We start from the raw sequence: 27,011 nt of genomic DNA, 5'->3' as shown, positions 1-27,011 counted from the left end.
ATACTGAAACAAAAACTGCAAATACAAACTGCACATTAACAAATAGCCCTTAAGAACAATTTTAAACAACCCTACCCACCCCAAATAAAACAAAACACCCACCTGAGTTAAAACCCCATCCCCATTAAAACCATCATTTTAGCGCAAGGGGTCTGGCCCACACCCTCTTTCCACCCCCAAAGTTGTGGGACGCCTAAGCTGCGATCCCTGAATTGCAGCGGGTTGGACTAGATGACCCTCGGACCCCTTCCACCGCTGCAATTCTGTGATGCTATGGGAAGGGGGAAGGAGGTGCGCAATTGCCTCTGCCAGACGCACGCAGGTTTAGCTACAGGCTGGCCCCGCCCCACGCCTTCTCCCCATCTGCGGAGGGTCGAGCACCTGCCCAGGTGACCCTCGGATAGCTCATCCCCACTCCTCCCGAGTCGCACCTAGGAAAGTTGAGAGGCAGGGGAAAGGCGCGCGGAGAGCGGGAGCCTTCGCCTTCTCCGTCACTTTTCCCCCGGCCTTCTGAGAGGCTCGATTGCCCAAGGCTAGGAGTTGCTGATATCATAATTGCCGCCTTGCCTTCTTCGCCAAATGCCTCTCCGCCTCACCTGCAGAGCGCAGCAGTCTCCGGGCTCCCACAGCGCGGAGAGTCGCTGAGCCGCGCGCGCCGCAGCAGAGCCACCCAAGGGCGCCTCACTCCGCATGCCCTTTCCGCGTCTCGGAGGTGCTGCTTCGGAGCAGAGAGGTAAGCCGAGACCTCTCCGCCGTCCCGTCCCCAGCTCCACTTAACCCGGGCAGCGCTCAACTCCCGGCGGAGGGAACGGGGCCCCGAAGCCTCTCCAGCTTCCCGGCGGCGAGGTGAGCAGACCCTTGGCACTCTGTGTATGCTTGTGAGACATGTTGCTCGCTAACGTCTATGAGGCGGGAGAAACTGATCTTCCGCTTTCTCCAGGAAGATCCCCAAACTTTTCCATAATTCTAAAGTTTGGCTGTTCCCCTCACTTGGGGAAGGAGCCGGTGTGACGGATGGATGGGGCAACTCCGTTGATAGTTATTATTCACCGCGGTGACATTCTTGGAGGTTGCTGTCAACTGGGCATTTGACCTCGCGTTCCCAGAAATTTGCGGGTGGAAGATCCGGCAGCGGTTGAGTGTTGACGGGTGTTTTATTTTGGTGGGGAGGAGGAACGACGGCGCAAAGAAACAACTTTTGGACTTCCAGAGTTCCTCCTGGGCAGGAGTCACAGAACTGGAAGGGACCACCAAGGGTAGAATCACAGGAATCACAGCTCAGAGACAGGGGTGGGTGGCGGAGGCAGAATGCCCCAGTTGAAAGATTGCTGCCCCTTCCTTCATCCCCTCATCATGCGATGGACTTGGGGGCGCCCTTCAGCTGCTTTGGAGCCCCAATGCAGCTACCCAGCTGTTGTGTTGGGCCCAGAAACATCTGGAGGACCCCAAGACGGCAAAGGCTGCCTTTGAGGAATTCTCTGCGCAAGCGACAGAGGAGTGAGGTGCCGGCAGGAGGAGACCATTCTGGTGCAAAGGGGAAAATGAAAGCTTGGCATGTTTGGGCGGTCACTTTTCTTCTGGTGACCATGGGGAACCGATTTGACCAAGCCAGACACTTGGCTCCATTCAGGGCAGTGCTGCCGACTCTGACCAGCAGGGTCTGCCTCCAGGCTTTCAGAGGCAGGTTGTTTTTTCCTCAGCCTGCTTGGGACGGGACGGGGAACCTTCTCTGCATGCAAAGCAGGCGCTTTTGCCGTCGAGCTGCCACGCTTCCCTGAAGCATAAAGTAAGATCCTAGTCCTCAAGCTCCGGAAGGAGAGCTGGTTTAATGAGCCACACAGGGAAGTGCCTTTGACTCGGCCTCTGGGGTCTTTCCTAACCGTACCTGGGGTGGTCTCTGTGCAAAGATGGCACTGCCACTGAGCAAAAGGAAATATTCCCGTGCAACCTCCTACCTGGGCACTGTCCAGGTGCCCACCCCTTGACTTGGAGAGCGCTAGAGCAGCAAGGGCCAGTGGTGGGCTTGGCAACATTGCCAGCTCCTCAGCCAGCGCCCAGAGGTGAGCTAGTGTGGTGTAGTGGTTAGAGCATCAGACTAGGACACAGGAGAGACCAGGGTTCAAATCCCCACTTAGCCATGAAGGTCTCACCTTGGGGGCCAGGCACTGCCCCTCAGCTTCACCCACCTCGCAAGGTGGTGGTGGGGATTAAATGAGGAGGGGTGAGTCGTGAATGTCACCTGGATCTCCTTGGAGGAAAGGACAGGACATCAGTCCCTCCTTGCAGCTGCACCAGTTGCAGAACGACCCTCAAGCTCTGTTGACTTGGAGTCGCTTGGAGGATTGATTGATTGATGGGTGGATTTTACTTGTATACCTCTTTTCCACAATGAGCTTTGCCCAGAACAGCTTACGCAGTGGTGTCCAAACTTTTTTCAAAGAGGGCCAGATTTGACGAAGTGAAGGGCCGTGGGGGCCGACCAAAGTTGTTGACCTTTTTTTAGGATTGCAGTTGTTGGTTGTTGTTTTTTACAATTTTACTCTGGATTAGGCCCCTGAAACAGACTTTGGATATGCCTGGTTTAGAGCAACCTATTGAAATATTGAAAATACAGGTATACAAAACATGGAGCCAATCAGTAAATCCAAAAACGACAAAAGCCAATACTTTGGAAAACAGAATAAATTGCAACAACAAAACAATCCAGGTTTAAGTACATAAATGCAAAGCAAAAGAGAGTTAACCTCCGTTGCGACTTTGGATGCCACGGAGCACCTCAAAGCGGGCAGGTGCCTGGCGAGGCAGCTGCCAAACCAATGCACCTTGCTCTTCACTGGCAGCAGCCTCGCCACGCCAACAGGTGCACAGAGTACCAGGGCAGCCTCATGCCACACCCCACCTTTCGCTCGGCTCTTCATCCAGAGGGAAGGAGGCAGGCCCAGGCAGGCATCGGAAGCATGCCTGGTGCGGAGCGCTGGTGCGAAGGGATGGGAGGATTGCAACAGGGGACCCAGAGGCAGGGCTGGGCAAACACCTTTCCGGCAAGCTGGAGCTCTGCAGGTCTCTAGCCCATATCGGGGCAAATCGTGGGCAGCAATCGTTCCGTGGCTTCCCAAGCCCTCTCTGTTAAGTGACGGAGAAGGGTACCTTAAGTGATTGACAGGGTGGAGCAGCTCCCCTGTGAAAAGAGGCTGCAATCGTTTGTAGACTTGTGGAGTTGAGAAGGGAGGCAATGCAGGAATCTCAACTAAGGCATCCCCACCTCTGCTTAAAAACCTGCAAGGAAGGAGAGTCTGCCATCTTCCGAAGGAGTCTGTTCCATTGTCAGGTGGCTTTTGCCATCAGAAAGTTCTTCCTGAGCTTTAGTCAAAATCTCCTTTCTCGTCATCAGTGGCGTAGCGTGGGTTGTCAGCACCCGGGGCAAGGCAAGTAATTTGCGCCCCCCTAACCCGTGGATTTGTGCCCCCTAACCCTAACCCCCAGATGTTGCGCCTGGTGCGGCCGCCCCCCCTGCACCCCCACGCTACGCCACTGCTCGTCATTTGTATCCATGGGTTCGAGTCCTCCCCTCCCGATCAGGAGCGAACAAGCCTGCTCCACCCTCCATGGAACAACCCTCTAGATATTTGGAGATGGCCATTGTGCTGCCTCTCGGTCATCTCTTCTCCAGGCGGAAACACCCCCAACTCCCTCATGAGGCTTGTGGGGGTTTTGCTTATTAGTTCAGAGCAAGTAAAAGAGGGCATTAAATGGGGGTCTAAGGCAGGGGTCAGCAACCTTTTTCAGCTGTGGGCCGGTCCACCATCGTGGGGGGCCGGACTATATTTTGAAGGGGGGGGGAATGAACAAATTCCAATGCCCCACAAATAACCCAGAGATGCATGTTAAATAAAAGGACACATTCTACTCATGTAAAAACACTCTTGTTCCTGGACCGTCCGCCGGTTGGATTGAGAAGGCGATTGGGCCGCATCTGACCCCCAGGCCTTAGGTTGCCTACCCTTGGTCTAAGGCAGCCTTTCTCCACCTGTGGGTCCCCAGATGTTGTTGAACTACAACTCCCATCACCCCTAATTAGCAAGGCCAGAGCTCGGGGATGATGGGAGTTGTAGTCCAACAACATCTGGGGACCCTCAGGTGGAGAACCGCTGGTCTAAGGTTACACACGGTGGTGGTGAGAAGTGGATTGGCCTCTCTCATCATACGGGAGCCCAAAGGCGTCACTTGCCAAAGCTGAACATAGGAAGATTCAGGACAGGCAAAAGGAAAGAGTTCTTTCCAGCGATGGAACTCACTGCCACAACAGCAGCACTCTCCTCTCTCCTGAGTGTTGTGCTCAGGTCCTGCAGGTGGACCTTCCCATCTGCTTGGCTGCTCTGGATGAAGCCCTTGCGTTAACTAGAGGATGCAATGTCCTTCATCAGGGTTGTATCCAGCATGAGTCATACTCAAAGTAGACCAGCTGAATTGTTGTCCCAGAAGGCAGTGGACTCTCCTTCCTTCGAGGTTTTTAAGTACAGGTTGGTTGGTTGGTTGGTTGGTTGGTTGGTTGGTTGGTTGGATGGCTGTCTGTCAGGGATTCTCTAGCCGTGACTCTTGCATTGTGGGGTTGGACTAGATGGCACTTGGGGGTCCCTTTCAACTCTAAAAGTATCTAATTGTATTAGTATTAGTATTATTATTTCACTCCATTAGTAGCTAAAAGACTAGCATAAAATTAATAGATTCAGGTAGATAGCTGTGTTGGCCTGACACAGTCAAAATGAATAAAAAAAATAAAAAGATGTCCAGTAGCACCTTAAAGGTAAGGGTTAAGGGACCCCTGACCATTAGGTCCAGTCGCAGCCAACTCTGGGGTTGCGGCGCTCATTTCGCTTTACTGGCTGAGGGAACCGGCATACAGCTTTTGGGTCATGTGGCCAGCATGACTAAGCCACTTCTGGCGAACCAGAGCAGCACACGGAAATGCCATTTACCTTCCCGCCAGAGCAGTACCTATTTATCTACTTGCACTTTGACGTGCTTTCGAACTGCTAGGTTGGCAGGAGCAGGGACCAAGCAATTGGAGCTCACCCCGTTGCGGGGATTTGAACCACCGACCTTCTGATTGGCAAGTCCTAGGCTCTGTGGTTTAACCCACAGTGCCACCCGCGTCCCTTTAAAGTAGCACCTTAGAGACCAACTAAGTTTGTTCTGGGTATAAGCTTTTGTGTGCACCCACACTTCTTCAGATCCACTGAAACACAATTCACCAGACCCTTATATATAGTGGGAGGGTGGGGTGGGGTTTTTCTCAGAAGGGTAGTAGGAGATGGCTGATTGACTCAATGGGTATGGTAAACCAAAAATAACTTTAGCATATGTAATGAGACAAGAATATTCAGATTCTTGCTTCATTACATATGCTAAAGTTATTTTTGGTGATCTGCATACTATCCCTTTCTTTTTCCTGTAGGACTAATTGCAGTCATTAACAGTCGTCAACAGGTTGACTATACCCATTGAGTCAATCAGCCATCTCCTACTACCCTTCTGAGAAAAACCCCAACCCACCCTCCCACTATATATAAGGGTCTGGTGACTTCTGTTTCCATGTATCTGAAGAAGTGTGCATGCACACGAAAGCTCATACCCAGAACAAACTTAGTTGGCCTCTAAGGTGCTACTGGACAATTTTTTTTATTTTTTTAAATAAAATTAATAGGTGCAACTTGCTGAGATCCATTTATTTCAATTCGGAGAAGATCACAGTCAGATGCAATCTTCAGATCTAGTTATTTGTTTTAAATTACTCCAAGGTCAGAGGCAGGAGGAGGTGGCTCTGTGGAGAATGCCAAAACCAGCAGAAAACGGGCCACTGCTTGCCAAGAGCAGAAGCCAGAAGTGATGCAAAACAAGTTGACTTTTACAAAACATTTGGCACCTGCAAGTCAGTCACCGTGCTCTGTCTCCCAAGGCAGTCATTACAAAGAGACATCAGAGAGCCCAGCTGCCTGCAACTTTGGCCTCCTTTTTTAGATTTGTGACATCTACCTTTTGGCAGGTCCACAGACTCCTGGGTGCCAAATACTGGGTGTCCCCCCAACCTGACAGGAAAATTTTGGAGCACAGGAAGCTGGCCTATACTGCAACACAGGGGTGCTCCAGGGTTCCAGACAGAGACAAATATATCACGCTATTCTAGGCTGCATCAGCAGAAGCAACAGGGAAGCCTTAGTCCTGCTCTCTTCTGCCTTGGTCAGACCACAGCTGGAATTTTGTTGTTGTTGTTTAGTCGTTTAGTCGTGTCCGACTCTTCGTGACCCCCTGGACCAGAGCACGCCAGGCCCTCCTGTCTTCCACTGCCTCCTGCAATTTGGTCAAACTCATGCTGGTAGCTTCGAGAACACTGTCCAACCACCTTGTCCTCTGTCGTCAGGGTCTTTTCCAGGGAGTCTTCTCTTCTCCTGAGGTGGCCAAAGTCTTGGAGCCTCAGCTTCAGGATCTGTCCTTCCAGTGAGCACTCAGGGTTGATTTCCTTAAGAATGGATAGGTTTGATCTTCTTGCAGTCCATGGGACTCTCCAGAGTCTCCTCCAGCACCAGAATTCAAAAGCATCCATTCTTTGGCGATCAGCCTTCTTTATGGTCCAGCTCTCACTTCCATACATCACTACTGGGAAAACCATAGCTTTTACTATACGGACCTTTGCTGGCAAGGTGATGTCTCTGCTTTTTAAGATGCTGTCTACTGTGTCCAATTCTGGGCACCACAATTTAAGAAGGACGTTGATAAGCTGGAAGGTGGGCAGAAGAGGGCGACCAGGATGATCAAGGGTCTCAAAAAACCAAGCCTTATGAGGAACGGTTGAAGGAGCTGGGTATGTTTTGCCTGGAAAAGAGGAGATATGAGAGCAATCTTCAGATTGCCACAGGGAAGAGGAAAGAAGCTTGTTTTCTCCTGCTCTGGAGGGTAGGACTCGAACCCATGACTTCAAGTTACAAGATGAAAGTTCTTCCTGATGTTTAGTCAGAATCTCTTAACAGTGGAACTTTTTCCCTTGGGAGATTGTAGACCAGGGGTCAGCAACCTTTTTCAGCCATGGGCCGGTCCACCATCCCTCAGACCATGTGGTGGGCCGGACTATATTTTGAAAAATAATAATGAGCAAGTTCCTATGCCCCCAAAATAACCCAGAGATGCATTTGAAATAAAAGCATACATTCTACTCATGTAAAAACACGCTGATTCCCAGACACGCTGATCCACCCAGGAAGGATGGAATAAGGGGACAGGGGCACTGAATATTTTTGTGAATGTCCCATTCCCCGCTGCCACCCGCCTGTCCGCCCACCAAGTGTTGTCTGGGGAATTTGAATTCAGAGGGATGTTCTCAATTCCTGTGTAGGATATTAATGTAAGGTGATAGTGTAGAGTTGCCAAAAAAAAAGTACAGAAAAGGGCCGCCAAAATGATTTGGGGGATGGAGCAGCTTCCCTGCAAAGGAAGTTCACAGCGTGTGGGACTTTTTAGTTAAGAGAAAAGACGACATGATATAAGTTTGTAAAAGTAAGCTTGGCATCAGAACACCAGAACATTATCATTAGATAATGAAGCTGAATATTGGAAGATTCAGGATAGATAAAAGAAGTGACTGCATAAATGAACTGCATAAATAAACTGTGGAACTCCCTGCCACAGGAGGCAGTGACGGCCACCAACTTGGATGGCTTTACAAGAGCCCAGGTGGCTGGGCTCTGCCTCCGCGCTCAGAGGCAGAAATGCTCCTGAAAGCCCATTGCTGGAAACGGTAGGACAGGAGAGTGATGTCCTTGCCCTCGAATTCAGCTTGGGGGTTCCCATAATGGGCATCTGATTGGCCCCTGTGAAGACAGGAGGCTAGACTAGATGGGTCCCATTTGGCTTGATCCAGCAGGCTCTCCTTAGGTACTTGGTGGGGATCTGGGGGTCCTGAAGAGGCAGGGGCAGCCTTCATTTGGAGGAAACCTTTGGGGAAATTAATTGGGGCATAATAATAATAATAATAATAATAATAATAATAATAATTTTTTATTTATATCCCACCCTCCCCAGCCAAAGCCGGGCTCAGAGCAGCTAACAACAATAAAAGTAACACAGCATTCTAAAATCAATTCATTCTAAAATCAAATCGTTCTAAAATCAATTCAGAGTCAAATTAATGGCAACCATTGGGCCAGAGTTCTGTGAGGATTACCAAAGGAGGGGGTCAGACTGTGCCTTGGCCAAAGGCCTGGTGGAACAGCTCTGTCTTGCAGGCCCTGCGGAAAGATGTCAAGTCCCGTAGGGCCCTGGTCTCTTGGGACAGAGCGTTCCACCAGATCGGGGCCACGGCTGAAAAGGCCTTGGCTCTGGTTAAGGCCAGCCTAACCACCCTGTGGCCCGGGACCTCCAAGATGTTTTTATTTGAAGACTGTAAGGTCCTCCGTGGGACATCCCAGGAGAGGCTGTCCTGTAGGTACGAGAACATTATCTCGGGGAGATCTGAAGTGGGACAGGCGCAAACTGAAGGAATAAACTGGGGAATTTGGAGCGGACCTTGATTGGCTTGCTTTGGGCAAAATCTAAAGGCTAGATTTGCATCTCTGCATATAAATGAACTGCTGCAAATCTTATGCAGATTTGGGCCCTGCCCAAAATCTTATACATACCCAGAAACTCTGTTGCAGCCCCATCCTCCTGACCTAGAGGTTTGCTCCTTGCTGATCTGGGCCCTGATTCATTCCTTGGCATCTGCAATTTGGGCTGGGAGAATCCTCTGCCCGAACCCCTGGAGAGGTGCTGCCAGTCAGGGTGGCCGACACTGAGCTGGGTGGCCCTCTGATCCGATGTGGTCTAAGGCAACTTCCTATGTGCCTGTTAATGTGTTCGTCTAGAACCATGAGGACTAGAGCCTTGCTTCCATTTCAGGGGCAGCGCCATCTCCAAGAGGGACAGGGAAAGACCTTTGTATTAAACGCTTGAGAGCTGCTGCCAGTCAGTGCAGACAACACTGGGCTTAATGGGTTTGACACAGTAGAAGGCGTCTTTCTGCGACTCCCAAAGCTGCTTTGCAAATGTGAATAGGAAGCCTCCATTTCTCTTGATGCCCAGCTGGGTTCATGTTTTATATTGTCAACCGCCCTGTGACCCTCGGGCAAAAGGCGGTATAGAAATTTAATAAATAGCAGCAATAATTTCACCCCCCGTTGTGCCACAGAAGGTCCCTAGCAAAACACACAGCCTTCCGAGGCAAGCAGAAAGCCACCTGCAGTACAAATGTCTTTCTGGCAGGAAGAGCTGTGCAAGAGTGGAGCAGATTTTCACTGGCACACACAAGGCAGCCGGCAGGCAGGCTGGCATATGCCAAGGCCTCCCAGCATGGGCGGGCCTCTCAGCGCTCGCCTCCTCCTTCCACCTTGAAGAAATGAATTAAGTCGCAGGGAGAAGAAAAGGAAGATTAATCCTGGAGATTGCGCTGGCGAAATTAGCGGCAGAAGAAAATGACAGGGCTTTGATACACCTTTCCCCCTCTGGCACACAAAGGGCCACGACTTTCTCAGCCACCGGCCCCCGAGCGGAATGGAGGGAGCAACGTGCGAAGGGATCAGTCCCCGTTTTCACAGGCTTATTCGTCCTGATGACGACAGTGGGTGGGCGGCAATTCTCAGCCTGCTCCTCCGAGACGGGGGCAAGGTGGGCAAACCCATTTCACACGCACACACCCCAGAAGGGGAACCAGAGACCAGAAATTGGGACAATTTATAGATTCTTAGAATTGTGGAGTGGGAAGGGACTCCCCAAGATCATCTAGTCCAACCCCGATCAATGCAGACGTCGCAATGACCCTAAAGGCAAGTCCCGGGACTGCAATCTGGGAAATACGAAAAACAAAACACACACACACAGAGAGAGAGAGAGAGAGAGAGAGAGAGGTTTAAATAGACTGAGATTTCAATCAGCCCTGGCAGAGTGGGTGTGGAGGGTGAATCACAGGCTTATGAGATAGCCCTTATACAAGCTGATTCTCGCAGCTTTGCAAAATGGGGAGAACCAACTCCGGCCTACTTTGAAAGGCTGTTTGCAGAGATTACTGAGAGAGGTTTTGGGCAGAGGCAATGCTGGGTATCAGTGCAGGTGGCAAGATTTCAGAGCAGGGGGGACATCTTTGGCCCTCCTCCAGAGGCCATGAGGCTCTCTACTCCCATCAGCGCCCAATGGGCAGAGCAGAGGGGTGTTGGAGCCCAGCAATAACTCCGCCCTCGATTTAGGGAGCCAGTCACTGAACACAACTGAAGGTCTGCCCAGATGTTTAGAAAGTTGGTGAGAGCTTTAATGAGCTCTTCGTCTAGTGTTGTTTTAACTTTTTGAGAGTTGCATTCCCCCCCCCCAGTGATAATATTACTGCTTTCTTTGCAAACCATTTTGAGGGAGGCTTTTTACAAACAAAACAAGCAGTGCCTAAGTTTTAGGAAGTAAATAGATGAGGTCGACAGAAGGCCAGAAAAGGAGATTTAAAAGAATGGGTTATAGCCTAGCTTTTACTCAAAGTAGATCCTTTGGAAGGAATGGACCTAACGTTACTCAGGTCAAGTAAGGGCATCAAGGAGGAGGAGGAGGAGGCTTTCCTGTGGCTGCTAGCCAGGGGGGTTGTGTTCTTCCTCTGCGGTCAGAGGCATAAAAACAGCCAGTGGATCAGGCAAAACGGCCACATCTAGCCCAGCACCCTGTTCTGACAGCGGTCACATGCCCTTAAGAACCTAGGAATCCAGATAGACTGCCTCTGGAACTGGAAGCTCCATTAGAACATCCAAAGAGCCTCTGAATCAGGCCAAAGCGTAGGAGCGATTTCTGTAGTTTAACCATTTGCTGTATGAAGAAGTCCATCCTTTTATTAGTCCTGAATCTTTCCATATTCAGTTCTATTGGACGTCCACAAGTTCTAGTGTGGGAGAAAAGCTTTCCTTCACCCCCTTTCTCCAGGCCAGGCTTGTTTTTATAAATGTCTATCATTCATGTCGCCTCTTCCTCGCCTTTCCGCTAAAACCATAATTCCCAAGCGCTGCCGCCTTTCACCATAGGTGAGTTGCTCCATCGCCTGGACCATTCTGACTGCCCTTTTATCAACCTTTTCCAACTCCATTTTGAGTTGAGCTGACCAGAACTGTACCAGGCCTCCCAATGCAGCTGCATCCACAGATTTGTGCGATGGCATCATAACACCGGCAGCCTCAATCAATATAAGATTAGGATGGTGGAGGTGAATAAGTCACCTGGCTGCTTGTCGCCTCCCGCACCCGGTCCCAGAAGCCTCCAACTGCCTGGGGCACCCTTGGCCTGGGATGGCGCCTGGCGCCTGTGTGGGCCGCTCTGAATGTGGCCAGGATGCCGATCCTTTGATAGCCTCCTCCATTCCCAGCAGGTGAAAAACAGCGGTGGATGTGCCCCTTACCCAGAAAAAAAGGGCCTGGAGGCAACTGTGGCCGCAGCCTCACCAAGCACCCGGGTCGCAGCAGCCCATCCACCCCTCTCTCTCCCTCCCCTCCTGCAGCGGGGCTGGGTCTTCCTGCCCTCCTGTTGCCAGGGACTGCCAGCCAGCTCGCCCAGGCCTGCCTTGGCAGGTCCCGGCCAACCTTCTCCCTGCTCGGAGCGAGCGAGAGGCAGCCAGGAGACGAGAGAGAGGAACCTGTTCTCCCAAGAATGTAGCAGCCGCATGCCATTCGTGGAAGGAAATCCCTCTCCGGGTTCCCTGGCTGGCTCACAGGAGAAGAGCCTGCTGGATCGGGCCCGTAGTGGCCCCGCTGGTCCAGCGACCAGGTGCCTCTTCTGAGCCCCAGAGCCCTCTTCCCTCCAGGAACTGGGATTCAGGGGCATTGCTGCAGAGCCATCTGTGGCTAGGAGCCCCAGTTTCCTTCAGCACAAGGGCGCCTTTTCTGACGACTCTGCTCTGTTTATTAAGGGCTGAAGTGCCACAGAGGAGGAGGAGGCAGGGAAGGAGAGAGAAAAAAGCACTTTTAAATGCACCAAGTCCCTACCCCAGCCCGGAGCAAGTCTCTCTGGGAGGCTGCAGTTGCTTACTCACCAGCAGAGCAACACCTTTGAGGCTCCTTCCCAGCCGATCCTTTGCTTTCCCAGGAGAGGCAAAAAATCCAGAGATAAGAGGACAGAGACTGAGGTTTGTGAATCATGCAAGGATCCGGGACTCATTTGGGGCTTTTTTAGGTTCAGAATGATCAAGGGATTCCCCACCGCAGAAAGGTTGTGGAGCTTGGGACATTTTAGTTTGGAGAAAAGGCGAGGGAGAGGGACCGCAAGGGTCTTCTAGTCCAACCCCCTGCAATGAAGGAATCTTTTGCCCAACATGTCGCTTGAACCCACAACCCTGAGATTAAGAAGGTCGGGCTGTACCAGCTGAGCTAGAGGTGTATAAAAATTATGACTGGCATGGAGAAAGTGGACAGAAGGAAGTTTTCCTCCCTCTCTCATGAGACTCATGGGCATTCAGTGAAGCTGAATGCTGGAAGATTCAAGATGGATAAAAGAAAGTTGTGCAGAGTTAAACTGTGGAACTCCTTCCCACAGTAGGCAGTGATGGCCAATGACCTAGATGGCTTTAAAAGAGGATTGGGCAGCTCCAGGGAGCGGCAGGATCAATAGCAACATAGTGCACCTTTCTAAGCCATGGGGACATTTGGATTTTGGAGTGAATGTCCGCAGGCACCTCCCACTCTCCCAGATTATTCCCCACAGAAAGAAAGAACCCAATGACCCAGTTTAATTTTTCAAAGGATTTGAGTCCAATCCAGCAGAGTCACTCTGTGCCTTGAGAAGCACCATCAAGTGGAAGGGGGAAACCATGCTTCCAACTTCCTCCTCCAGCTCTATGCACTTTCCAGAGGTGATGGAGGGGAGTTGCATGATTGGTGACCCTTGTCTTAAAGGCCACCAGATTTATCCTGGCACCAGTTTTCGTGGGCTAGAGTTCCCTCGGTTGGATCATAAATAATCAAGGGATGTATAAACTAAAGTACTGTCAGGGGGCAACGCAATTAAAGCTGAAATAGTTGTGGTTCCTCCATTGCGGCGGGTTGGACTGGATGACCCCGGGTGTCCCAACTCTACAGGCCAATGATCCTAGGACTGCAAACGGAGCAGGAGGACCATGCATGGGAGCCGTAACGTACACACTCATCCTCGACGCCTGCCATGAGTTGCTCATCCCTTTTTAGAAAGCTGGCTGGTGGCCGCCAGCCACGCCACGAGGCAGCCTTCCCTGCTAATTATGTGCTGCCTGCACCTGAGATGTCTTACTCTCCTACCTGCAGAGCCAGTGGGGGAAGACCTGGGGAGGGAGGGATAGGGATTGCTTTGGAGAAAAGGTTGCTTTTGGCTTTTTTTCTGGCGGGGATCCATGGTTGGATGGGCTGACTTATGCAGTGATGGGGCAAATTCCTCTCAGCTTCAGGTGTCCTGAAGGGCTGTGACTCAGGGGCAGAGCAGCTGCCTTGCATGTAGAAGGTCCCAGGGTCAATTCCTGACAGCATCTCCAGGGAGGGCAGGGAAGGACTCCCTCCCGGAGACCCTGGAGAGCGGCTGCCAGTCAGTGTAGACAATACGCAGACCTGTGTTCCTATTTTGGTTTCATAAGGTAAAGGGACCCCTGACCATTAGGTCCAGTTGCAGACGACTCTGGGGTTGCAGCGCTCATCTCGCTTTATTGGCCGAGGGAGCCGGCGTACAGCTTCCAGGTCATGTGGCCAGCATGACTAAGCCGCTTCTGGCAAACCAGAGCAGCACACGGAAATGCCGTTTACCTTCCCGCCAGAGCGGTACCTATTTATCTACTTGCACTTTGAGGTGCTTTCGAACTGCTAGTTGGGCAGGAGCAGGGACCGAGCAACGGGAGCTCACCCCGTCATTGCGGGGATTTGAACTGCCGGCCTTTCAATCGGCAAGTCCTAGGCTCTGTGGTTTAACCCACAGCGCCACCCGCATCCCTTTGGTTTCATACCCTGGTGTATTTGTTGTTGTTTTCTAATTATTCAGTTTCAGATTTCAGATATTCCATTTTATAGGTTTTCAAAAAATCACTAAGGCAAAGAGTCCCAGGACCTGCAGTCACTGGCCGTTAGCCAAGCGTAGTAAATGAAATGAATTTCCCATCCAGAAGCCACAGACTCCATTCTGGAAAGCCCTCTCCAGAATCCCAGATCATTTGGGTCTGACTTTCCCTCACGTAGGAGCGTTACTCTGCACATGCTCTGAAGCCCTGCCCTCTCCACCCCCAGAGCCAACTTAGCTTGTGCGGCTGCCCCCCACCCCTGCTAAATGACCCCTGGGGGTTCCATCCCGGCTCTGCTACGATCCTGCCCATTCCTTGGCGCTCGCTGCAGCCTGCCAGGCTTTTTTCTCCCGACTCAGCTCCCCAGAACCCTGGTGCGAAAGATTCCCAAACCCGTCCCGCAGATCAAATAAAGGTAATTGCAACGCAGGATGTGGGTGCTTCCCAGTGGGAGGGTAGGAGTGGTCCCAGGTGGGGCAGCAGAGGGAACGCATGAAAGGCACAGCACCAGGCCACACCCGGCATAAAACATGCTGCCGCAGCCAGAGACAGAAACCATTAGGGCGGGTCACGGCACACACCTTCCTCGTAAAAGGAGGAACATGGCACTGTCCCAGGATGAGCTCACGGGAAGGGAAGGATCCCGGAGGAGCAGGAGGATGAGAAGGTGCAGGAGAGGATGGAGAGACCTGACACAGGGGACCCTTGGCCCAGAGGTACCCACACTGACCACCAGCGCCAAAGCGAAGCAAGATTCTAGTCCTCATGGTTCCGAATTAAATAGGAACATCGGAAGCTGCCTTAGATGTTTGGTGTTGCCTGCGCTGACTGGCAGCAGCAGCAGCAGCTCTCCAGGGATTCAGGCAGGGGGGGTCTTTTGTCCCAGCCCTGCCTGCAAATTGAACCGGGGGCCTTCTGCATGCAAAGCAGCTAATCTACCAAAGCAGCTTTCTCCCCCTGAAAGCGAAGCAAGATTCTAGACCTCAGCGCTCCAGATAAAGTGCTGGTTGATAAGGGGCAGAAGTTTGGAGGAGGAGCTTTGGCTCAAGCACTCCAGCTCCCATCAGTCCCAGCCCCAAGGGATTATGGGAGTTGTAGTCTAGTTGCAAGAAGAGGGCAAAAAGTGAGCACTTCAGCCGCCAGGGATGGAAGGGTTTGCCCTTCTCTCATTCGCCCCCAGTCTTAAATTCAGGATCTCCACATTTCTGTGGAAATATGGAGATTGTTGTTACCACATTCACTCGAACCCAGTGCTCACCTTTTTTTGGCCAGATTACGTTGCGAAAATTAAGATCCACATTAAATTCGATGGCACATTTGCATTTGCCAGCAAATACTTTTTGGGGTTTCAAGGTTCTGAAAATTGAGGTGCGCATTGGATTTGATGGCGCATTAGACTCAAGTAAATACGGTATTTAATCCTCAGCAATTTAGTGCAAATTTCTCTCAGTTGACACCATTTTGACTAGCATATTCTTGGATGCAAGCCACTTTTCCGTTTTAAAGGCCATTTTCACGGATGTCTTCAGTTTCATGCACACACACACACACCCCACACACACAGCTTGTTCATTTCTGCAAACTCTGCTTGGTTGGCGAATGTGATAGCTCAGCTAATAGAGCATGAAACTCTTAATCTCAGGGTTTTGGGTTCAAGTCCCACATTGGATGAAAATTTCCCACATTGCAGGGGGTTGGACTAGACAGTGGCGTAGCGTGGGTTGTCAGTACCCGGGGCAAGGCAAGTAATTTGCGCCCCCTAACCCCCAGATGTTGCGCCTGGTGCGGCCGGCCCCCCCTGCACCCGCTATGCCACTGGGACTAGATGACCCTTAGGGTTCATTTCAACTCTACAATTCTTTGATAAAGTGGGAGTTAATGTTTTTGTTTGTTATGCAATGTTGTGTTTTTATATTGTAAACTACCCTGTGATTCTCAAAGGAAGGGAGGTGTACAAAGTTAATTAACAGCAACAGCAGCAGCAATTTTATTTATTTGTTGAATTTACTGAACATATCTACCGCCCTTCGTTTGAGAATCACAGGGCAGTTTACAGCATAAAAACCTGGCTTTAAGTGTCAACCGAATCTGAACTCTGCTCCATCCCTGCTTGCTCTAAAGCAGCCTTTCTCAACCTGTGGGTCCCCAGATGTTGTTGGACTACAACTCCCATCACACCTAGCTAGCAAGGCCAGAGCTCGGGGATGATGGGAATTGTAGTCCAACAGCATCTGGGGACCCACAGGTTGAGAAAGGCTGCTCTAAAGCATCATAGGGACGCCTATTCCCCCTTCCAGCCTTTCCCCGGAGAGGACTGACAGTTAAACTACTCTGGAAATTGTAGTTCTCCAAAAAGGGGCCTCCTAACACCTCTCAGCATCACCCCCCACAAACTACACTTCTCAGGATTCTCTGGGAGAAGCCATGTGCTTTAAATGAAGTGGTTGGATCAGGTCTGTGGCCCGTCTAGTCCAGCACCCTGTTCTCCTAGGGGCCAACCAGAAGTCCCCAAGCAGGATCTGAGCCCAAGAGCATCACTCTCCCCTCCTGAGGTTTCCAGAATCTGGTATTCAGAAGTATCACTGCCTCCAACCATGGAGACACAGAGCATAGCCATTCTGGCTAGCAGCCATCAGCAGCCCTCTCTTCCTCCAAGAATTGTTTAATCCTCTTTTAAAGCCATCCAAGCTGGTGGGCTTCATTGCTTCCTGTGGGAGGGAGTTCCATAGTCCAACTCTTTGCTGCGTGAAGAAGGACATTCTTTGGTCTGCCCTGAATTTTCCAATATTCAGCTTCATTGATGCCCTGAGCTCTCTCCCAAGTAGATCCTTTGAATTAATAAATGTAAGTTGGCTGCATCTATTAGTTTCAACGGTTCTACTCTGAGGAGGACTAGCAGTGGCAACTAACCTGCATGTCGTGTGACTGTTGGCTGAGACTGAATTTTCTCTCTTTTTTAAAAAAGTAATATTTATTTAATTTTCCACTTTTATATATTTACCTTCTATCTTATTACAGTATTTCACCTTGTTATCGGTAAATCAGTTCCTTATATTTACATTACAAAACATTTCCATTCAAGCCTACAAACGTTTTCAAATGTTTACAGTTTTCTGAATTTTCTCAGTGCAACCCAATTCTTCAAAGATTGTGGGTTGATGCTGCTTTAAATACAGATGGCGTCCAAACGCGGCCTGCTATTGGATCAGCCGCTGCCCGTCACTGGTTCTGGTCCTGCCTACCGCTGGGGCTGCCTGTCGCCCACCTTACTCGCCCCAATGGGCACCAGCAGCCACCTGCTCCAGAACAGAACAGAGCACATTGGCAGAGGAAATAGTGTGCCGGAGTAATCCCTCCTCAAGGTATGCAAAGGTCTCCCTGAGATACACTTGAGGCGCACCACATTGGCTTGTTTCAAATGACAGGTTGCCAGGACCATCTCACTCCCTATTGCAGGCGAAGACATTGCAACACTTAATTGTACAGGAGGATGGAGTTAGGCTGGCCTGCTAGGAATGACCTGTTTCCCAGTGCTGTGGTGTTGATCCATGATTACACACACACTTCAACCCCATGATCATTTTTTTTTCATTTCCATTTTATAATATACGTTCACATCATAACACTCCACTATACATCCCTGGCTCTTTAGACAGCATCTTAAAAAGCAGAGACATCACCTTGCCAACAAAGGTCTGTATAGTTAAAGCTATGGTTTTCACAGTAGTGATGTATGGAAGTGAGAGCTGGACCATAAAGAAGGCTGATGGCTGAAGAATTGATGCTTTTGAATTCTGGTGCTGGAGGAGACTCTTGAGAGTCCCATGGACTGCAAGAAGATCAAACCTCTCCATTCTGAAGGAAATCAGCCCTGAGTGCTCACTGGAAGGACAGATTCTGAAGCTGAGGCCCCATTAGCTAAAGTGGTGCTTCAGGTTAAGAACAGTTTCAGGTTAATAACAGACCTCCAGAACTAATTAAGTTCTTAACCCGAGGTACCACTGTAAATATAGAAAGGTAGAAAATTTCTCGTTGCGAGTCTTCAGACAACCCTGCTAGTGATGTTAATTGCTTACAATAATCTTTCAGATATCGTATAAATGTGCCCCAGTCCTTTTGGAATGCTTGATCTTGCTGGTTTCGGGTTTTTCCCGCCAGCTTCGCCAATTCTGCATAGTCCAACATCTTCATCGGCCCCTCTTCTTTCGTTGGTACTTCTTGTAAAGAATTCTTGCCGCAGTTGTTGCATACATAAACAATCTTTTACCTTCCCTTGGTATCTCTTCAGCCACTATAACCAATAAAAAGACTTCTGGTTTTTCAACAAAAGTATTTTTCAACATTTTCTTTAACTCATTATATATCTTTTCCCAGAAAGCCTTTACCTCTTTACAAGTCCACCACATGTAGTAAAAGATACCTTCCTTTACATTTCCAGCACTCATTAGTTCTTGTCTTATACATTTTGGCAAATGTTTCATAACATTTTCTTTAAGTACACTGCATGCAGTAAAATTAACACCTTCACACAGCATTACTGTTTAAGCTGTTAGCATGAAGCAGAAACCTCATCAAAGAAAAGGAGAGACGTAACTAGCCTCTTCTGGGTGATTTGTCTGCTTTCTCCGGCTTCTGTTATCGCCAGCCCTGCTACCAACTTGAAAGCCACGTTATCATGCCATTCACTTGCTGGAGCAAAGAGTCAGTTAGCCTGGCACTCTGAGAGATGACCTGTGAAAAGGATTGAGGGGTCTTGGTGCACCACAAAGGTAACATGAGGCAACAGTGTGATGCAGCAGCAAAAAAAGCAAACACAATTCTAGGCTGCCATCAAGAGACGTCTAGTTTCCAGATCTAGGGAGGTAATAGTATCACTCTGCTCTGCCTTGGTCAGGCGCTGCCTGGAGTCCTGTGTTCAGTGCTGGGCACCCCAGTTAAAAAATGGCATTTGCAAGCTGGAAGGTGTGTAGAGGAGGGCAACCAAGATGATCAAGAGTCAGAAAGTGAAGCCTGATGAGGAACGGTTGAAGGCGCTGGGTATGTTTAGCCTGGAAAAGAGGAGACTGAGATAGAGCCATCTTCAAATATCTCAAGGGCTGTCACCTGGAGGAGGAGGCAAGCGTGTTTTCTCCTGCTCTGGAGGGTAGGACTCGAACCCAGGGCTTCAAGTTGCAAGAAAGGATTTTCTGACTAAACATCAGGAAGGAATTTCAACAGTTCAATGATCTCCCTTGGAAGGTGGTGGACTCTCCTTCCTTGGAGGTTTTCAAGCAGAGATTGTCTGGGATTCTTCAGCTCTGCTTCCTGCAATTGCAGGGGGTTGGACTAGATGTCCCTCAGGGGCCCCTTCCGACTGCACGATTCCATGAAATCACCAGGGATGTTTTGGGCACGTGTGGAAATCCAAAGGAGGAGCCTTTCACACCACCAGGCAGGAATACACACTTTGTGGGCCAAACCTGCCGCAATCTGGATCTGATGGAGATCAGAGACAAGGTGTTTTGACTCAGGAATCCAGAGGCCAGCCATTCCCCCACCTCGCCCTCCTGGGCCCGTCCCCACCCAGCTGCTGACTCAACCCCTGAACCCCACCCTGGAAGACTCAAAGGTGCCGCACAAAGCTGCCTCCTCCTGCTCCTCTTCTTCTGAGGTCATGCTGTGGCTGTGTTGCTGTGGCTGCAAAAAAGGGAATCTGCCGTGGTTTGTTTTGTGGCTGCTCTCGAGGCTCTTATCTCTCCTGCCACGGAGCCTTCCTTGCTGATCCCACAAGGCCGCCTGCCTGGTTCTCCAGCCACACTCTTTGCTAGAGAGACAGTGCGGTGTAGTGGTTAGAGGGTCAGGCTAAGGCCTGGGGAGAGAGCAGGGTTCGAATCCTCCCGCTCAGCCACGAAGCTATCACTGGGTGAGCCTGGCCCAAGTTATTGCCTCTCCACCTGAGCTACCTCGCGGGGCTGTTGGAGGGATTAAAGGATGAGGAGAAGAATCACGTCTTCCCCCTCCTGCTCCTGGGAGAAAAATGCAATAAATGAGGAAATGAGATGCAACTTGATGGTGGTGGTACCATCTAGAATCAGAGGATTGTGGAGATGGAAGGGACCCGCCAGGATATCCCAGCTAAAGAATCCTGGTGTGGAGGTGATTTGGGGTCCTATTCCAACGCTCTGGCTCTTACTCGAACCAAGAGGCATGGGAGTGAATCCCAGAAGGAAGGAAGGGGGGTTGGGAAGAGGGTGATTTAGTGCTTTGGGGAAGGGGTGGGGGAGAAGGGGGAAGATCAGAAACACCGGTGTCAACCTGGGATCACGCACTTCCTCGGAGGCATGTAGAGCAGAGGATGAATTACGAATTGGGGATCATCCAACACGCCGCCTTCCAGTGAAAGTTGATCTCAGCCTCCGGGGACACGGGAGGCCTGCTCGGGAGCAGCAGCACCTGGCATCCAGCACAGCAGCGGTGCAAGATGCGCGAGCGGCAAAGAGGTGTCGCCAGAATAGCGGCCCTCGGGAATCCAAGAGCGAGAACGAAACGGGGGCCGGGTTCAGGCCTGGCTCGCTGACCGGACCCGTCAGTCACGCAAGCGAAGGAGCTTGGCCAGCGTCGCCTCTCCAAGCGCTTTCCACTTCCTTGATTTTTTCAAAGCAGGCATCTAATCCGAGGGGAAGTGGCGATGGCCACGCACCATTTGCAGAGTGCGGCGGAGACACGGGGCTTTGGTCGTTGGTCAGGAGCAATCTCAGCCTTGGCTGGCTGCCATCCGTCCCGCTAGAAACTCAAGCAGCCATGCCTTTGCTCTCCTAAGTGGGGTTGCGCCTCCAAACCCTGAAAAAATACCGCAATGCCATTACGTGAATCTATGGCGCAACCTCGTTTGGAAGAGCTTGTGCGGTTCTGGTCACCTTTGCACAAACAGGAGACGCACTTTATGAGAGATGCTGAGAATGGGACCTAAAAATATACCATGCGGCCCGAGCTGTAGGCCAGCAATAGGTGGGAGCTGTGATGCTGCTTGGCTTAAACCTTGGGGGTATGCACCCATTGCTGGATCCGGCCAAAGGGGACCACCGACTCCAGCATCCTGTTTTCATGGTGGCCAACCGGTCGGGTGCCTCTGTTGGGAAACCTGCAAGCAGGATTTGAGCCCAAGGGCCCTCTCCCCTCCTGCGGTTTCCAGACCAGTCGCATGCAGTCAGTGGACTAGGGGGGTGAGGCTGGTCCCCTAAATGTTCCTGCTAAATTAGAGTATTAAAGTATTAAAGCCTGGTGCCTCTTGCCCAAATTCCTGGCTTAGGAAGGGAGGCACATTGCTCATGCGCGCAACCACAGGACATCGGGATGCCACACGTGTGGGACATCAGCCCCCACAATTGCCCTCGCAACCTCTGGCAGCCCTAACTTGTCCCCCTACTAAATATTTCACCTCATGCCACTGTCCCAGATCCCTGTTCAGAAGCACACTGCTTCCGACTGTGGAGAAGAGCCATTGTTGACATCGATAGCCCTCTCCTCTTCCATGGATTTCTCCAGTCCTCTTGCATAATAATAATAATAATAATAATAATAATAATAATAATAATTTTAAAATTGACTGTTAGGAAGGTAGATGAGGCTTACAGATCTGGTTCCCCTTACCACAGTTCTATTGAGTTTTCTAGCATTCACGTCTGGTTTTTTTCCTTTCCCCCTTTTCCTGATTTTAAGGCGGTGCCATCTTCTCTTATCAATTGCATAAATGGCTCATTAACTTGTTATTTACAAAGCACTCATCCTGGCAAACAAGAGTGTGGCGAGTGAAATGAAATAAGTTCCCTGTGGAAAACCCCAGAGCGTCAAATCTAGGCAAAGGAGAGGGCAGGGCCCTTGGGCGTTTTTGTTAGGGAGCAGAGAGAGATTCACTCAGTTCGCAACCTGAAAACAACAAACTGAACGTGTGAATGCAGCTGTCTCGTAACAGTTGCATTCCTCCAAACATTGTGGTGTGGTTTTCCAGCGAAGTGGGGGAGAGAAATGTGTGTTATTAGAGGAAATAAGATAAAGCATGCTTCTGGGGGAGGTTCTTTCAAAAATCCATATATTACCGGTAAGTAAAATGTGTGCATGTGTACATTGAGGAGAAATTTGCACAGAAAATGCTGATGAATCTCCATCCGGATTTTTGTTTAGAAAGGTTACAAGCAGATGTAGAAACCAAGCAAAACCAAACTGCCCTGTGGCCCCAAGAAATCTGGGGCGCCCTCTTCGTGGGCCCTGTCAGTCTCCCGCAACTTTCGCCCAGATTTTGCACCCAAAGGGTTTATCTCTGGAAGTTCCAGCCTCATCTATCAGTTTCGGATTAAACAAAGAGGCAGGGTTGTAAAAATGCTAAAAAGTCTCTTTTGTAGTTCAAAGGGGGGTGGGGGTGGGGGGAAAGGATGTTTTATCATGAGTAAGTTCTGCTGAAATGTTTGCCGCCCAGGGGGATCAGCAACGGAAACCGGGTGTAAAAGCCCCGGGAGGTTCAGAGATTGCGAGGAAGGCATTCCAGGCGAAATAAAAAAAGTTTGCAGGTGCCTCTCTGGATTGTCAGAGGTGCCGGCTGCATTCTGCTCCCCTTACAAGAGCCGTAAAGCAGTCGCCTTTCCATCCCAGGTTTCGCAAAGGAGAGCTCAAAGTCGCCGGAGCCAACTCTTCTTAAATATCAAGAAGTAGGCAGTTTTGGGGGATTCAAAGCCGCTTGTCTGGCCAGGGTTGTGGGCTTCTGCAGGTGGCAATGGTGGGCTTTTGCTCTATTTATATGCTCTTGTATGGCGCTTTGATGGAAAGTGGATAGGGAAATCCTTTTATTCCGCTCTCACAAAGTTACAAGGCAGGGTCACCCCCTGAATATTCAGGACCGGGGAAAGAAAGACCTCCTTCGTGCAGAGAAGAGTTGGACTGTGGAACTCCCTCCCACAGAAGGCAGTGATAGCCACCAACCTGGGTGGCTTTAAAAGGGAATTGGACAAATTCATGGAGGAGGAGATGAGTCTTGATGGCTGCTGGGCATGATGGCTCAGCTGGAGGCAGGGATGCTTCTGTATCCCAGTTGCTTGTGCTTGGATCCTGCTAGGGGACTTCCCTTTGGGGCATGGGGCTGCCCCCCTGTGGCCTGATCCAGAAAGGCTCTCCTGGTGCACTTATGGAGCCTCCATTCCCAGAGGCAGTCTATCCCGAGTCCTAGGTACTGATGGGCATTTGACTACTGTGAGAACAGGATGGTGGACTAGATGGGCCATGGGCCTGATCCAGCACCTCTTCTTACCTCCTGAACCCACCACCTGGCAGATGAACAACTGAGTGAAAATTCACCCCCTTGTCCCGTCAAAACCAACAGGACCGGCGACAGCCATCCTCTTGATTTCAGGGAGACGGAAGCCCAGCTCCTTTCCTTGGGATCAGAGGCACTGAAGTGCATCCTGTTGTGAAGCTCAGAAAGTCTCCAATTCATCTGAGGTCATGTATTTATTTCCCCGGCTGGCTGTTTTTCTCTGTTGAAACAGGATTCTTGGCTGGCGTCGGGGATGGTTTCACTGCTCCAAGACCAATCTAGCATTACCTTTTCGCCTTCGGATTCTCTGGACAGCAACCCACGCGGCGACCGGATGCAGACCCATGACAATTCGGGGTCCCCCATCCAGCAGGTGAGAATCCTAGAAGAGACCCCCGGAGGCCATTTAGTCCAGCCCCCTGCAACGCAGGTGAGAATGGCCGTGCGTTTTCTTCCCCGCTTGACCAGTGTCTGTCCAGAAGAGGTGTTCCTGCTGGACATCAGCTCCCAGCCCGCCTGACCATTGGGGCCACGGGGGCTGATGGGAGCTGGAGTCTGTTGACATCACGTAATGAGCCAGCGTCGCCTAGTGGTTAGAGTGTCAGACTAGAACCCAGGAGAGACCAGGGTTCAAATCCCCCACTCAGCCATGTAGCTCACCTTGATTGTTGTGAGGATAAAATGGAATGAACCCCAAGGCTCACCTGCCCAAGTCAGAGATCTCCCCTAGGTCTAGGGGGTGTTTTGCCTGTGGAGTTTATGGTGTGCTCACCATAGAGCTTGACTTACTTATCTTGTAGGGATGGTTGGGAATAGTGCCCAGCTGGGTTTGGGGGTTTTTTTGGGGGGGGTAGACTGGATGAGGAGTTATTGCCTGGGCAGGCCGGGACTCCCTACCTTGTGATGCCATTGGGGAAAGAACCTGGGACCTTCTACCTGCCCGGTATCTGCTTTCACAGTGACCTAACCCTCCCCAAAGGTGTTTGGTGGCTTTCAGGCAGGGGCGTCGCAAGGGGGGTGCGGTTCATCCCAGGTGCCATGCCTGGGAGGGGAGACAAAATCCCTCTGGGTGGATCGTCATGGCAGCGCTTGCACCCCCAGCAGGTGGACTTTTGTGATTGGCGCGATCGTCGTTGGGCTAATCCGTCTGCTGATCATGCAAATACGGCCAGCGATCAGCCTGGCACCCCCGGCCGGCGGGGTTCGCACCCCCAAGCGGCCGGCGCTTGCATCCCCGGTGGGTGGTTTTATGCGATCGGCAGTCAGATTTCCGTGATCAGTGGCCGGCGCTGGCACCCCCGGCAGGCGATGCTTGCACCCCCATCTGGTGGCGCTGATACGGTTCCATGTGATCGCCAGTCGGATTTGCGTGATCTGTGGGTGTACAGTGGTACCTCGGGTTAAGTACTTAATTTGTTCCGGAGGTCTGTTCTTAACCTGCAACTGTTCTTAACCTGAAGCACCACTTTAGCTAAAGGGCCTCCCGCTATGCTGCCACCGCATGATTTCTGTTCTCATCCTGAAGTGAAGTTCTTAACCCAAGGTACCATTTCTGGGCTAGCGGAGTCTGTAACCTGAAGTGTCTGTAACCTGAGGTACTACTGTATCTGTTTCGCACCAACCCTCCCTTTAAAAAGCTCAACACCTCTGGGCAACGTTCCCAAAAATTGCAATGTGGGGGTTAACAAAAAAGAAAATTGCACCGGGTACCCCCTGACCTTGCTATGCCTCTGCTTTCAGGAGACCCCCGGCTTCTGCTGCCCGTCGTATGATGGCGAGCCCCGGACCGAGAGGACGCACTCGGAGTCCTCCCCGAGCTCCAGCACCTCCTCCCCGCCCCCTGAGCACATCTACGGGAGGTTCTCCGCTGGCCAAGGTAACCCAGCTGAGCAGGAAACCTTCAGGGTCCCTTCCGGCGGTGCCGAGAAGTTCAGGCACTACAGCTACGAGGAGAGCGCGGCCGGCACCTGTGGCCGGTTCAAGAGCTCCCTCCGCAACACCCCTTTCCACCCTTACAAGAGGCAGTTCCCGGAGGAGACCTTCCCAGAAGCTCAGCAGGCCCTGGCCATGGACGGACACCTGTTCAAGGCAGCCAGCATGGAGGGCTTTGAGGAGATGTGTGGGCCCACCATGACTAGGGAGGCAGAGATGTATCTGGCACACCTTCCCAGCCTCTCCTCCGAGCCAGCCTGGTGCAACGGCCTGCAGTATTGCAACCCTGGGCAGGAACATCACCCCCAGGCTATGGTGAGTTGGGCTCATTCTAATTAAATGGCGGCATTCCTTAGGAGGTGGGTTCAAATTAGGTTATGCTCGGGGGTCCCCACTCTACGGTTCTATGCTTCCATGACCTCAGAAGGTGGTGCACTCTCCTTCCTTGGAGGTTTTGAAGCAGAGGTTGGGTGGCCACCTGCCAGGTATTCTTCAGCTGTGATTGCAGCGGGTTGGACTGGATGACCCTCAGGCTCCCTTCTGGATAAAAATTTTTTACAGTTATTACATCCACCAAAATGATCAAAGGGATGGGGAAAGGGTTGCAGCATTTAAGGCTTTTTAAGAGTCAAGGAAGACGCAAGATGATAGCTGGCCTCCGTCTGTCTCGACAGACAATGGAGGAGTGTGCCTTTGGGGGTGAAGTCGAAGCGTCTGAGAGTTGCAGCGCATGGCAGAGGTATAGAAAACCGCACAGGCCATGAAGAAAGTGCACAGCTCAATGGAGATGTCAGTGCCGTGTGCGGCAGCCATGAAAAATGCAAACGCCATGCTAAGGATCATTAGGAAAGATGTTGGAAAGAAAACTGCCAATATCATAATACAAATCTCTGGTGCGATCGGATTTGTGCCCTGGCTGCCTCCCCTCAAAACTATATTGTAGCGCTGGAAAGGGTCAGAAAAGGGGCAAATGATTGAGGGGAGGAAGTGAGTCCCCTACTTTTCAGTTTAGAGAAGTAGTGATTAGGAGGTGACATGGTTTAAGTTTGTAAAATGATAAACCTGGCCTGGAGAGAGTAGATAGAGAGAAGTTTTCCTCCCTCTCTCGTAACACTAGAATTCCATGAAGCTGAATGCTGGGATGTCCCGGTGAGACGAAAGAGAAGTCTTTCTTCACTCAAAGTTAAACTGCGGAACTCCCCGCTGCTGCGGGAGACAGTGATGGCCACCAACTTGGATGGCTTTGAAAGAGGCTTAGGCGAATTCATGGAGAAGCAGCAACCCTTCTGAATACCAGTTTCTGGAAGCCTCCGGAAAGGAGAGGGTTTGGATCCTGAAGGCAGGCTGCTCAAAACGGGCATCTGGCTGGCCACCGTGAGAGCAGGAGGCTGGACCAGGGAGGCTCCCACTGGCCTGATCCTGCAGGCTGCTCTTCTGGTCTTCTTAGGCGCCCAAAGCTGTTTCAAGGAGATCACCCCCGAAAGCAGCACATCCACACACTCCTCTCTCTGTTTAACTTTCGGTCTTAGGCTCTACAGACCGGCCAAAGAAAAGAGAGGAAAAGAGATGCGTTATACCCATTAATTAAGACATTTTAAAATCACTTGCTGCTTTAATTAGAGGTGTAACAGTCACAAGGTCTCCTGGCTGGCAAGACGTATTCTGGAGTTGCACAGGATTGCAAAGGAGCCAAGCCTTCTCTGTACAGTACATTCCGGCTGCAACTGCAGCAGAATC

The 27,011-nt window shown here is 50.9% G+C and overlaps 1 protein-coding gene across 4 annotated transcripts in view; it reads left to right on the top strand.

Moving 5' to 3' along the window:
• Nucleotides 1–404: 404 nt before the first annotated feature.
• The window catches only part of FOXN1 (forkhead box N1), a 48,613-nt gene continuing 22,006 nt past the window's right edge, over nt 405–27,011 (top strand). Inside the window, exons 1-3 of one of the 4 annotated variants that reach the window (XM_082201788.1) lie at nt 405–733; nt 23,575–23,715; nt 25,083–25,589. In XM_082201788.1, the coding sequence (XP_082057914.1) occupies nt 23,596–23,715; nt 25,083–25,589 (627 nt within the window). In that variant the 5' untranslated portion in view covers nt 405–733; nt 23,575–23,595. Of the gene's footprint in view, nt 847–14,467; nt 14,776–23,574; nt 23,716–25,082; nt 25,590–27,011 lie in introns of those variants that run through there. The other 3 variants (XM_082201789.1, XM_082201786.1, XM_082201787.1) reach the window with 3 other exon arrangements.

This window comes from Podarcis vaucheri, assembly GCF_965113315.1.
Source record: "Podarcis vaucheri genome assembly, chromosome: 15".
NCBI classification, from domain to species: domain Eukaryota; kingdom Metazoa; phylum Chordata; class Lepidosauria; order Squamata; family Lacertidae; genus Podarcis; species Podarcis vaucheri.
The sequence above is the reverse complement of the archived record's forward strand: the minus strand, read 5'-3'. Positions and strand labels throughout refer to the sequence as shown.